At 38.6% G+C, this 14,256-nt stretch overlaps 1 protein-coding gene across 9 annotated transcripts in view; it reads right to left on the bottom strand.

The window, feature by feature from the left end:
- The window catches only part of ULK4 (unc-51 like kinase 4), a 653,086-nt gene that overhangs the window by 529,857 nt on the left and 108,973 nt on the right, over nucleotides 1-14,256 (bottom strand). For all 9 annotated transcript variants that reach the window (XM_004754228.3, XM_013057115.2, XM_013057114.2 and 6 more), the window contains one exon: nucleotides 5,512-5,673. In XM_004754228.3, the coding sequence (XP_004754285.1) occupies nucleotides 5,512-5,673 (162 nt within the window). The remainder of the gene's footprint in view (nucleotides 1-5,511; nucleotides 5,674-14,256) is intronic.

The following is a 14,256-nucleotide window of genomic DNA, read 5'->3' as shown; positions in this document are numbered from 1 at the left end:
CTTGTGCTCTCTTTCTCTATGACAAATAAATAAATAAAATCTTAAAAAAAAAAAAAAGGGAAGAAAAGAAAAAGGAAAGAAAAAGTTCAGCTCTGTTAGGTATAACCCTGTTAGGGAGGAAGGAAATGTCATTCCCTGTTAAGAATTTACATGAAGTGTGTTCAGAATGTCTATTTTCAGTTTTTGTCACCTCAATCTTTAATAGATCCTCAGGTAAACCTATTTACAAGGCAGAAACAATTTGCTTAAGATTACATTAGGATTACTTTATTTTAGGATCCTCCAACAATGATCTCATACTTTTATATAACAAAATATATCTATTTATATTTTATATAATAAAAAGGATCACCTCACTTTATTACTAGCAAGACCTTTGTGAGCTATTTTTGTTTCCCCAGTAAAAAATGGATGTTAACTGTTATTAAACATCTACTCATGATGCCCCCCTCAATTCATGATGTGGGACAGAAGGATCCCTTCCTCTCATTTTTTGCAGGAAAAATCTTCACTTGTAATCAAAGACCTGGCTTCAAACAGAGAGATGAATCCTGGCTTTATAGGAGTTGATAATCAATATAATTACATTATAATTATAATAAGCTAACAACTATTTTATTAAGCACAATGTGTTAACTGCTTTAAATAGTATTTATTTATTTATTAATGAATTAGTCCTAAAAGTGAAAGCCTCGCCAATTCTTAACTTCTACCTGGTATTTTGCTTAAAGTTGTACCAATCCTTGAAGAAAAATAGTAAAAAGCTATAAGATACATGATTTTTAGGAAATGCTCTCTGTGTGGAGAATGATATTAGTGGGGCATACTGGCCATAGGAAGACCAGTGAGGAGGCCACTTGAGAGGTCCACAGGAGAGATGGTGGGGCCTAGACCATGGCAGTAGCAACACAGCAACCTGAGAGGGAATGAGGTTCCCAGGAAGGTTAAGTAACTGAATGTGAACAGTGAGGTGAGAGGAGTTAAGGGAAAGTATGAAAAAGAACACTTGACCCTTTGTTTTCCTTAATCCATCTCCTCTCACTTTCCCTTCCCAAGGTCAACATGTCAGTGCTTGAGGAAAGGGGACGGTAAGGGGGAGAGGGAACTGAGCACAAGTGGTCAAGGAAGCAGGGTGGCAATGGCAAGGAAGACAGAGGATGACACAGTGGAAGTGGCCTGAGTAGATGGAGTCTTATATAAGTAAATTCACTGAACAAACCAGTACAGATATGGAGAATAACAGGAGCCATGTTTGTCTCCATCTGAGAAGGGATTTACAAACACGGAAAGGGGGAAGGCTAGAAAGAATCTTAAGGTATTAGATTAAATTTGGAAGTATCAACATGAATGCATGAGTTTTGTTCTGAATATGTACAATGATATATATAAAAACAATTATAAATATATAGGGATGGATGGATATATTTTTTTCTAACTCTAAATATTAAGAAGACATAGAAACAATGACACCCCATAGGAATAAACACAAAGAGCACCCAGATCTTGGCTTCTAAATACCAAAGATTCCCCCCCAAAAAATGACGGATTCCAGAGCTGGGAGAGAGAAAGTAAAAATAACCCAGAACATCAGGTGATATCAGAAAATAATGAAGTGCTCAAACAATGGTGGAAATGGATCCACCGAGAGGCACCTAGGTGGCTCAGGCGTTAAGGGTCTGCCTTCGGCTCGTGTCATGATCCCAGGGTCCTGAGATTGAGCCCTGTATCAGGCTCTCTGCTCCATGGGAAGCCTGCTTCTCCCTCTCTCACAACCTCTGCTTGGGTTCCCTCTCTCACTGTCTCTGTCAAAGAAAATCTTTAAAAAAATTTTTTAAATAAATTTTTAAAAAAGAAATGGGTCCATAGAACACAGAAGCCAGCTTGAAGGGCTCACATTGGCCAAATCTAGGATGACTACAGCATCCCCACAAATAATAATAGTGGCAGGAGGATCACGTTATGATCCATTGCACAAAGTAGTTATTCATCAAAATAATTAAATAAATACACACATACACATGGAAGAAGAGAAAGAGCTCTGTTATAGTAGAATACCAACCACTACCAAAGACCCGTTTTTCCACAGCTCATGAGATATACAAGAAGAATGGTTTTGGGGGCATCTGGGTGGCTCAGTTAAGTGTCTGCCTTCAGCTCAGGCCATGATCTTGGGGTCCTGAGACCAAGCCCTGTGTCAAGCTGCCTGTTCAGAGAGCAGCCTGTTTCTCCCTCTTCTCTGCTTTTTACCCCACACACCACCTCCCCCTCACCCAGCCACTGGCTTGTGCTTTCTCTTTCTCAAATAAATAAAAGCTTAAGGAAGGAAGGAAGGAAGGAAAGGCAAAGGAAGGAAAGAAAGAGACAGAAAGAAAGAGAGAGAGAAGGGAAAAAAAAGAGAGAGAGAAAGAGAAATGAGGGGCACCCGGGGTGGCTCAGTCAATTAAGCTTCTGCCTTCTGCTCACATCATGATCTCAAGACACATGGGTGTCAGGCTCTCTGCTCAGCTGAGAATCTGCTTTCCCCTCAACCCTGCCATTCGTGCATGCTCTCACTCTGTCTCTCTCTTTCAAATAATAAATAAAAATCTTTCTTTTAAAAAAAAATGGTTTTTACACTTTTAGAGGGGCTGTAGAAAACAAAACAAAAAGGATGTGCAACAGAGACTACATGTGGCCTACCAAGGCAAGCTCTTTATTATCTGGCCCTTTATAGAAACCAATTGCCAACTCCTGCTCGAGAAGAAATAATAAAAATAGATGACTCCCATCACAGACTGGTTACAGGCAGGAGTTGTCAATAGTGCTAAGGAGGTTTCATGAAGAAGCACCAGACAGACCCAGGCCAAGCCTCCCTCTATAAAATAAAAGCCCTATATTCTTTAAAATAGTAAAGGACATGAAGTACACAGGAAGACTGGGGAACTGTTTCATATTGGAGGAGACTAAAGAAATAGGAAAACAGTACAAAACACATGATACTGAACAGGATCCTGGAGCAAAGAAAGGAGAGACTTTTTGGGGATAATGGGCAAAATTTCAGTGAAAAATTAATGATTCAGATGAAAGCTAAGAGCAAAATACAAGCACCCCAAGATGAAAGAGTGAAGCTTAATGTGTCAGGTGAAGAAAGGCCTAACTTTGGTGAAAATTGGAAAAAAAATTTGCCAAGTAAAGAAACTAAGCTTGAGTATAAAGATGAAAACTACATAAACCCAAATAAAGCAAGACAGACTTTTTTTTAAAGGCCCAGAATTAAAATGGATGTTTTTAATTTTTTAAATTCAATTTAATTAACATATAGTGTATTATCAGTTTCAGAGGTAGAATTTAGTGATTCCTCAGTTGCATACAACAACCAGAGCTCATCACATCATATGCCCTCCCCAATGTCCATCACCCAACTGCCCCATTCCCCTACTCCCTTCCCCTTCAACAACCCACAGGTTATTCCCTACAGTTAAATCTCTGATGGTTTGCCTCCCTCTTTGTTTTCATCTTCTTTTTCATTCCCTTCCCCTACGATCCTCTGTTTTCTTTCTTAAATTCCACACGAGTGAATATATGCTATTTGTCTTTTTCGGACTTACCTCACTCAGCATAATACCCTGTAGTTCCATCCACATCATTTCAAATGGCAAGATTTCATTCTTTCTGATGATTGAGTAATATTCCATTGTATAGAGAGAAGATGTAGTGTAAAATGGATGTTCTAAGATAGGATTCCAAGGTGCCTTGAGAAAGTTCACTGGTATACTTTGTAATTCTTTCTGACAGTCTCTCCATAATTACTAATATCATAATTAGGATTTTTCTGTCAGTTTGAAATCATGTGGCTCCAGAAGCATGTGTGTGTGTGTGTGTGTGTGTGTGTGTGTGTGTAAGAGACAGACAGGAAGAGAGGCAGATGCTACATACCCTTTGCTTAATAACAGTCAACAAACAGAATGGTTAGCATTTGTTACATAGGTAAATTTAAGGTAAGAACTGGAAGACATCCATAAATATTACCAGGATTTAGCAACACAAACGTCAATAAATATCTCAGCAAGACCAGCTTCAGTGGCATTTTGGGGCAGATACTGCACTGGGTTAAAGAGGAAACGGCCAGAAAGGAGTGACAGTTTGTGGCAATAATTCTTTAAAGAAGTACGGATGTGAAGGGGGGGACATGAAGCCTAGCGACTCTTTGATATGTCGGCATGTGTGCTTTTATTCTTTGTAATGGGATAAAGAATATCTGAATGCTGATTAGAATGATCTAGTAGAGAGGGAGAGTTAAAGATTCAGGAAAGAGCAAAAATAACCATTTGAGTGAAATTCCCAAGAAAGGAACAGGAGGAAGATGGGAAAAAATAGGGAGAGATTTGTCTCTACCAGGAGAAGGGATAGTTCATCAACTCTAACAGGAGGGAAAGATAGGGTGCCTGGGTGGCTCAGTGGTTTAAGCCGCTGCCTTCGGCTCGGGTCGCGATCTCAGGGTCCTGGGATCGAGTCCCGTATCGGGCTCTCTGCTCAGCGGGGAGCCTGCTTCCCTCTCTCTCTCTCTGCCTGCCTCTCTCTCCATCTACTTGTCATCTCTCTCTGTCAAATAAATAAATAAAATCTTTAAAAAAAAAAAAAAAGGGTTTATAAAAAATAAAAAAAATAAAAAAGAAAGACAGGACCAGGTAAGGGCAGGCGGTGGGATGTAAATTAGTCTACAGAGATGGTAGACGTACGCTGGGATAATTACCACTGGAAGTCTCCATTTTTCTCTGGGAAGTACTGGAGAAAGTCACTTACTGAGGATGGAGGAGAAAAATATGGGTTGGAGGTCTAAGGAAAGAGAGTAAGGGAAGAAAGAGAGAAGTGCAAGAATGAGCAGGGGAGAGAGAGAGAGACAGCAAGGCTGCCATAAAATACTGAGAGTCCACATGAGACCAGTGATCAAAAAGAGTATTTTAATAAATTGTATGAGCAAGGGTTGTATTTGTTCAACAGACTGTTAAATTGATATGTTAACACCTCTTCATACATAATTATCTTTTACACCAAGTCACCATAACCATGTGAGCAGAGTAGTAGACAGCCAATCAAAATACAAAAGCTGCAAAACCACAGATGCCAGAACATTAACATGAATTCACCTCATAATTAATTCACAATAAATTTAGTATAAAATCTGAAAGAGGGGGCTAGCAGGAAAAATCAGGGAACACTAAACATAAACCAAACCAAGTGCTATACCCTACCCATGAGCACAGTATTCCACTATCACTTCCCAATTGTTTCTGAAACCATAACATATGGTCACACAAGGTCCCCACAGTTCCAAGGTTTTCCAACCCCAATTTTGAAAATTTTGTTTTAAAAGAAAAATTCTTGTTGTCACCAACTATATTAGTCTGAGATTTGTGTGCTACTTATTCACTGAAATTTTACTGCATTTGAAATTTACTCTATTTCTGGCAGTTTGTCAGACTTCGTATTTAAATATACCCAGATATATCCCCCAAAGATGCTCCATCTTACCGATATTGCTGTGATCCTGAGAGAATCAACAGTGGAATGTTTGAATAGGTACCATAAGACGGGTCCAACTTCCCCTGTAATAAAGCCCTGGGCCTGAGCAGAAAAGGTAGTGCAGACATTTTCAATAATCTTTGCAGCCATGTGATTCACAATACGTTCTTCCTAGTGAAAGAGAGAAGAGTGAAAGGGGGTTATTTAACAGGAGAAATACATACATGCAATTTATTCATAACCAGTGCAAATAAAGGCCTGATACCAAGAATATATTATCTGCCTCTGCATGTATTAGGTACTTAGAAGATGTGATCATCCTTTCAGACTATTATGAAATTACGACAATTTAATCACTAAATCAATTTAATCTTTTAATCACTAAAACTTAGCATAACATAATTTTAATATATTTTAATAAAAATAAGAGACTCTGGAAAACAGTACAGAGATTCCTCAAAAAGTTAAAAATAGAAATGCCCCATGATCCAGCAATTGCACTATTAGGTATTCACCCAAAGGATCAAAAATACTGATTTGAAGGGACACATGCACCCTTTTTTTACAGCAGCATTATCTGTAATTGTCAAATTATGAAAAGATCCCAAATGTTTATCAACTAAAGAATGCATTTTAAAAATGCGGTACACACACACACACACACACTGGAATATTGCTTAGCCATCAAAAAGAACAAAATCTTGCCAACTGCAGTGACGTGTATTATGTTACACAAAATAATTCAGAGAAAGACAAATACTCTACGGTCGCATTCGTATGTGGAATTTAAGAAACAAAACAGAAGAACATGGGAGAAAAAAAGAGAGGCAAGCCATAAAACAGACCTCTTACTTACAGAGAACAAACTGGGAGTTACTGGAAGGGAGGGTGGGTTATGTGGGCAATGACTATTATGTTGTGATGAGTACTACGTGTTGTATGTAACTGATGAATCACTAAAATTCTATACCTGAAAATAATATTACACTGTATGTTAACTGGAATTTATATAAAAACTTGAAAAATACAATAAATTTAAAAATTAAAATGCTAAAATAATCTGAAAAATATGTAATATGAGTATAACATAAAAATGGAAGATACTTTTAAAATCAAAAGCACCAAGAAGAACAATCTTTAGGAATCACTCCAGGCTGGAAATAATTAGCATACCAATCAGCCAAACACCACCTAAAATACAAGGCAATGTCCCAAGAAATGTATTGCCTCAGGAGTGTGACCAAATTAATACTAAACTAAAGGCTGTTCTGGATTGTCCTAACAATGCTTAAAAACTAGCCTCAAAAAGGATCACACTGGGGGCGCCTGGGTGGCTCAGCGGGTTAAAGCCTCTGCCTTCGGCTCAGGTCAAGATCCCAGGATCGAGCCCCGCATCGGGCTCTCTGCTCAGCAGGGAGCCTGCTTCCTCCCCTCTCTCTCTCTGCCTGCCTCTCTGCCTACTTGTGATTTCTCTGTCAAATAAATAAAATCTTTAAAAAAAAAAAAAAAGGATCAAACTGGAGGAAACAAGATGGCACAGGAATAGCAAACTGAAACAGCATTAGGTCCCAGTAGTTCAGCAAGATAGTTATCAAACCATTCCGAATACCTACAAACTCAACAGGAGATCGAAAAGAAGAGCAGCAATTCTAGGAACAGAAAATCGACCACTTCCTGGAAGGTAGGATGTGCAGAGAAGTGAATCCGAAGCAACAGGAAGAGAGACTGCAGTGGGAAGGGGCAACTCCCAGGAAGCCATGGAGCAGGAGAGCACATAATCAGAACTTTGATCCACTGCGAAGTCTGCTCCACTGAGGAAGTCTACTCCACTGAGGAACAATGCTCCAGAAGCTACACAGGAGTCGAGCCCTCACAGGCACAGGGTGGTCTCAGGACCCGCAGGGATACCAAAAGACCAGGGATGTCTGAGGGTGGTGAAGCTGTCAGGTATCAGAGCAGGGAAGCTGACTACAGAGACGGAACTGGAGCCAAGGAATAGGCTCTCAGTTCAGAGATACCTTAAGCCATGATCCAAGGTACTCTCAGGCCACTACCCTTCAAGCAGGGACTGCACAAGTGGCAGATCCAAGGAAACCCCCTCCTTTCTCCTCTGGGAGGAGTGCACAGGAATGTGTGGCAGGAATCTTCTAGGTTTGGCAACTCCAAACAGGGCTGTGCACCAGAGATAAAAATGCTCAATCACAGGCCAGGTGAGCATAGAGTGCATCCAGAGACTAGAGAGACGGGAGGGATTGACTGCTTTTTGCACTTAGGAGTGGAGCCCTGAGCTCTAAGCTCCACCAGGCCAGAGACTGGAAGCCTACCATTTTCACTCCCATCCTCCAGAGCTCTACAGAAAGCATTCAGGGAACAAAAGCTCTGGAGAGCAAACCTGAACAGATTGCTTAGCGTGGCCCTTGGTAAGGGCATGACAATTCCAACTTTGGCAAAGACATTTGAGAATCACTGCAACAGGCCCCTCCCCCAGAAGATCAGTAAGAACATCCAGCCAAGACCAAGTTCAGATCAACAAGAACTATGAACTCCAGAGCTATGAAAAAGCACTGCATAGAATTCATGGCATTTTCCCCACGATCCTTTAGTCTTGTTAAGTGAATTCTTTTTAATTTCCTTTTTTATTCTATTTTTTAACTTTTCCTCTTTCCTCTTATAATGTTTTTTAACTATTTTATCTTAAGAATACATTTTTCTTTTAATCTTTTTAAATTTTCATTGTTAAAGTCATATTTTACCCTTAAATTGTACTTAATTTTATTTTTAGTACACATATAGGATTTTTTCTTTTAAATGTTGGGATACAATTTCTTCTAATAAATCAAAATATATCCTAAATTTAGCACATGATTTTGTTCTACTCTCCAGTCTGATCACATTCTCCCCCTTTTTTTTTCATTTTACAACCAACTTCCCTTATCAATTCATTTTTTAGAATCTTTTCTTTTTTTAATTTTCATCTTTACAGTCATATTCCACCCCTTCATTGTGTTTACTATAATCTCTGTGTATATATATACTTTTTTTTTCTTTAAAATTTTAGGAGGTAATTTCTTCTAAGAGACCACAATACACCCAAAATCAAATGGATGACTCTGTCTTATTCATCAGCCTAATATATATATAATATATATATATTATATATATATATTGGGAAGAATATATATAGAGAAGAATGGGGGGGGAATATATATATATTCCTGTTTCAGATGTCTTCTGATTTGGTTAGCATATATTTTTCTAGGGTCTTTGCCACCCTTTTAGTATTTTATTCTCTCATTCATATATTCATATCTGGATAAAATGACAAGGCAGAAAAACTCACCACACAAAAAAAAAAAAAAAAACAAGAGGCAGTACCAACAGCTAGGGACCTAATCAATACAGACATTGATAATATGTCAGCACTAGAGTTCAGAATGACAATTCTCAAGGTGCTAGCGGGGCTCAAAAAAGGCATGGAGGATATTATAGAAACCCTGTCTAGAGAAATAAAATCCCTTCTGGAGAAATAAAAACTAAAATCAAACCAGGTTGAAATCAAAGAAGTTATTAATGAGGTGAAATAAAAAATGGAGGCAATTACTGCTAGGATAAATGAGGCAGAAGAGAGAATTAGTGATATAAAAGATCAAATGATGGAGAATAAAGAAACTGAGCAAAAGAGAGACAAATACTAGACCATGAGGGAAGAATTCAAGAGACAAGTGATACCATAAGACGATACCATTAGAATAATTGGGATCCCAAAAGGAGAAGAAAGAGAGAGGGGGGCAGAAGGTATATTGGAGCAAATTATTGTAGAGAATTGCCCTAATATGGCAAAGGGAACAAGCATCAAAATCCAGAAGGCACAGAAAACGCACCTCAAAAAAAATAGGTCCACACTCTGTGATCTAATAGTAAAACTTATAAGTCTTAGTGACAAAGAAAAAATCCTGAAAGCAGCCCAGGACAAGATGTCTGTAACATACAATGGTAAAAATATTAGATTGGTAGCGGACTTATCCCCAGAGACCTGGAAGGCCAGAAAGAACCTGGCATGATATATTCAAAGCACTAAACAAGAAAAATATGCAGCCAAGAATACTATATCCAGCTAGGCTGCCTTTGAAAATAGAAGGAGAGATAAAGAGCTTCCAGGACAAATAAAAATTAAAAGAATTTGCAAACACCAAACCACCCCTCCAAGGTGGTTTGAAAGTGGTCCTCTAAGCAAAAGGGAGACTAAAATAGTAGACCAGAAAGGAATAGAGACCATATACAGTAAAAGTCACCTTACAGGAAATATAGTGGCATTAAATTCATATCTTTCATTAGTTACCCTGAATGTAAATAGGCTAAATGCCCCAATCAAAAGACACTGGGTATCAGAATGGATTAAAAACCAGGACCCATCAATATGCTGTCTAGAAGAAACTCATTTCAGAGCCAAAGACACCTCCAGATTTAAAGTGAGGGGGTGGAAAATAATTTACCATGCTAATGGACATCAAAAGAAAGCTGGGGTGGCAATCCTTATGTCAAATAAATTAGATTTTAAGCCAAAGGCTATAATAAGAGATGAGGAAGACACTATATCATACCTAAAGAATCTGTCCAACAAGAATATCTAACAATTTTAAATATCTATGCCCCTAACATGGGAGCATCCAAGTATATAAACCGATTAACAACATGATCAAAGAAACACATCAACAGTAATACAATAATAGTAGGGGACCCCCCTCACTGAAATGGACATATCATCCAAACAAGAGCTCAACAAGGAAATAAAGGCTTTAAATGACACACTGGACCAGATGGACATCAGAGACATCAGAGATATATTCAAAATATTCCATCCCAAATATCCACATATTCTTCTCTAGTGCACATGGAATATTCTCCAGAATAGATCACATCCTGGTTCACGAATAAGGTCTCAGCTGGTACCAAAAGACTGGGATCATTCCTTGCATATTTTCAGATCACAACACTCTGAAGCTAGAACTCAATCACAAGGGGAAAACTGGAAAGAACTCAAATACATAGAGGATAAAGAGCATCCTACTGAAGAATGAATGGGTCAACCAGGAAATTAAAGAAAAATTGAAAAAATTTTGGAAACAAATGAAAATGAAAACACATGTTCAAAATCTCTGGGACACAGCAAAGGTTGTTCTAAGAGGAAAGTATATAGCAATACAAGCCTTTATCAAGAAATGAGAGGTCTCAGTACACAACCTAACCCTACACCTAAAGAAGCTGAGAAAGAACAGTAAAGGAAGCCTAAATCCAGCAAGAGAAGAGAAATCATAAAGATCCGAAAAGAAATCAATGAAATAGAAGCCGAAAGAACAGTAGAACAAATCAACGAAACTAGAAGCTGGTTCTTTGAAAGAATTAATAAGATTGATAAACCCCTGACCAGACTTATCGAAAAGAAAAGAGCAAGGACACAAATTAAGAAAATCATGAATGGAAGAGGAAAGATCACAGCCAACACCAAAGAAATACAAACAATATAAGAACATATTATGAGCAACTATATGCCAGCAAATTTGACAATGTGAAAGAAATCGATGCATTTCTAGAGACCTATAAACTACCAAATCTGAACCAGGAAGAAAAAGAAAACCTGAACAGACCCATAACCAGTGAGGAGATTGAAACAGTCATCAAAAATCTCCCAAAAAACAAAAGCCCAGGGCCAGAAAGCTTCTCAGGAGAATTCTACAAAACATTTAAAGAAGAATTAATACCTACTCTCCTGAAACAGTTCCAAAAAATAGAAATGGAAGGAAAACTTCCAAACTCACTTTATGAGGCTAGCATTACCTTGATCTCAAAACCAGACAAACACCCCATCAAAAAGGAGAATTACAGACCAATATCTTTAATGAACACAGATGCAAAAATTCTCAGCAAATTACTAGCCAAAAGGATCCAAGAGTACATTAAAAGGATTATTCACCACGACCAAGTGGGATTTATTCCAGGGCAAGGTTGGTTCAACATCTGCAAATCAATCAATGTGATACATTAGAAAAAGGAAGAGTAAGAACCATATGATACTTTCATTACATGCTGAAAAAGCATTTGACCATGTACAGCATCCTTCTTGTTCAAAACTCTTCAAAGTGTAGAGATAGAGGGTACATAGCCCAATATAAAAAGCCATCTATGAAAAACCCACAGCAAATATCATTCTCAATGGGGAAAAACAGAGCTTTTCCTGCAAGGTCAAGAACATAGCAGGGATGTCCATTATCACCACTGCTATTCAACATAGTACTAGAACTCCTAGCCTCAGCAATCAAACAACAAAAAGAAATTAAAGGCATCTGAATCAGCAAAGAAGTCATCCAACTCTCTTTGCAGATGATATGATACTTTATGTGGAAAACCCAAAAGACTCCACTCCAAAACTGCTAGAACTTGTACAGGAATTCAGTAAAGTGTCAGGATATACAACCAATGCACAGAAATCAGTTGCATTTCTATACACCAATAGCAAGACAGAAGAAACAGAAATTAAGGAGTTGATCCCATTTACAATGGCACCCAAATCTATAAGATACCTAGGAATAAACCTAACCAAAGAGGCAAGGAATCTGTACTCAGAAAACTATAGAACACTCGAGAAAGACACAAAGAAATGAAAAACCTTCTATGCTCATGGATTGGAAGAACAAATACTGTGAAAATGTCTATGCTACCTAAAGCAATCTACACGTTCAATGCAATCCCTATCAAAATACCATTTTTTTTTCAAAGAAATGGAACAAATAATCCTAAAGTTTATATGGAACCAGGAAAGATCTCAAATAGCCAGAGGAATATTGCAAAAAAAAAAAAAAGCCAAAGTTGGTGGCATCACAATTCCAGACTTCAAGCTCTATGACAAAGCTGTCATCATCAAGACATATGGTACTGGCACAAACAGACACATAGATCAATGGAACAGAATAGAGAGTCTGGAAGTGGACTCTCAACTCTATGGTCAACTAATCTTTGACAAAGCAGGAAAGGATGGCTAGTGGAAAAAAAAAGACAGTCTCTTCAACAAATGGTGTTGGGAAAATTGCACAGCGACATGCAGAAAAATGAAACTGGACCATTTCCTTACACCACACACAAAAATAGACTCAAAATGGATGAAGGACCTTAATTTGAGACAGGAATCCATCAAAATCCTTGACAAGAGCACAGGTAGCAACCTCTTCGACCTCAGCCACAGCAACTTCTTCCTAGAAACATCCACCAAAGGCAAGGGAAGCAAGGGCAAAAATGAACTACTGGGACTTGTCGAGATCAAAAGCATTTGCACAGCAAAGGAAACAGTCAACAAAACTAAAAGAAAACTGACAGAATGGGAGAAGATATTTGCCAATGATATATCAGATAAAAGGCTAGTATCCAAAATCTAGAAAGAACTTATCAGACTCAAACACCCAAAGAACAAATAATCCAATCAAAAAATGGGCAGAGGATATGAATAGACATTTCTGCGAAGAAGACATCTAGATGGCCAACAGACACATGAAAAAGTGCTCCACATCACTCGGCATCAGGGAAATACAAATCAAAACTACAGTGAGATACCACCTCACACCAGTCAGAATGGCTAAAATTAACAAGTCAGGAAACGACAGATGCTGGCGAGGATGCAGAGAAAGGAGAACCCTCCTACACTGTTGGTGGGAATGCAAGCTGGTGCAATCACTCTGGAAAACAGCATGGAGGTTCCTCAAAAAGTTGAAAATACAGCTACCCTACCACCCAGCAGTCACACTACTGGGCATTTACCCTAAAGGTACAAATGTAGTGATCCAAAGGGGCATGTGCACCCAAATGTTTATAGCAGCAATGTCCACAATAGCCAAACTATGGAAAGAACCTAGATGTCCATCAACAGATGAATGGATAAAGAAGATGTGGTATATATACACAACGGAATACTATGCAGCCATCAAAAGAAATGAAATCTTGCCATTTGCAATGACTTGGATGGAACTAGAGGGTATTATGCTGAGCGAAGTAAGTCAATCAGAAAAAGACAATTACCATATGATCTCTCTGATATGAGGAATTTGAGAGGCAGGGTGGGGAGGCTTAGGGGACAGGGAAGGAAAAAATGAAACAAATGAGATTGGGAAGGAAACACTATAAGAGACTCTTAATTTCACAAAACTGAGGGTTGCTGGGGGGTCGGGGGGGTAGGGAGAGCGTGGTTGGGTTATGGACATTGGGGACGGTATGTGCTATGGTGAGTACTGTGAAAAATGTAAGCCTAACCATTCACAGACCTGTACCCCTGGGGCTAATAATAATTACATGTTAATAAAATAATTTTTTAAAAAGGACCAAACTGTTTCTACATAACTTAAATGATCCAAGAAAAACCACACAAGAATTTAAAGGAATAAAAGATAATTACAAATTTAAAAAAATCTTTAAGGGGGACCTGGGTGGCTCAGTGGGCTAAAGCCTCTGCCTTCGGCTCAGGTCATGATCCCAGGGTTCTGGGATCGAGTCCCACATCAGGCTCTCTGTTCTGCAGGGAGCCTGCTTCCTCTCTCTCTCTCTCTCTGCCTGCCTCTCTGCCTGCTTGTGATCTCTGTCTGCCAAATAAATAAATAAAATCTTAAAAAAAAAAAAATCTTTAAGTTGGTTCCACACCCCATGTGGGCTTGAACTGACAACCCTCAGATCAGGAGTCCTATGTTCCTACAACTGAGCCAGCCAGGTGTCTGC

Source organism: Mustela putorius, unplaced genomic scaffold, assembly GCF_011764305.1.
Source record: "Mustela putorius furo isolate JIRA1106 unplaced genomic scaffold, ASM1176430v1.1 tig00003834_pilon_pilon_pilon, whole genome shotgun sequence".
NCBI lineage: Eukaryota > Metazoa > Chordata > Mammalia > Carnivora > Mustelidae > Mustela > Mustela putorius.
This window is presented reverse-complemented; position numbering and strand designations above follow the sequence as displayed.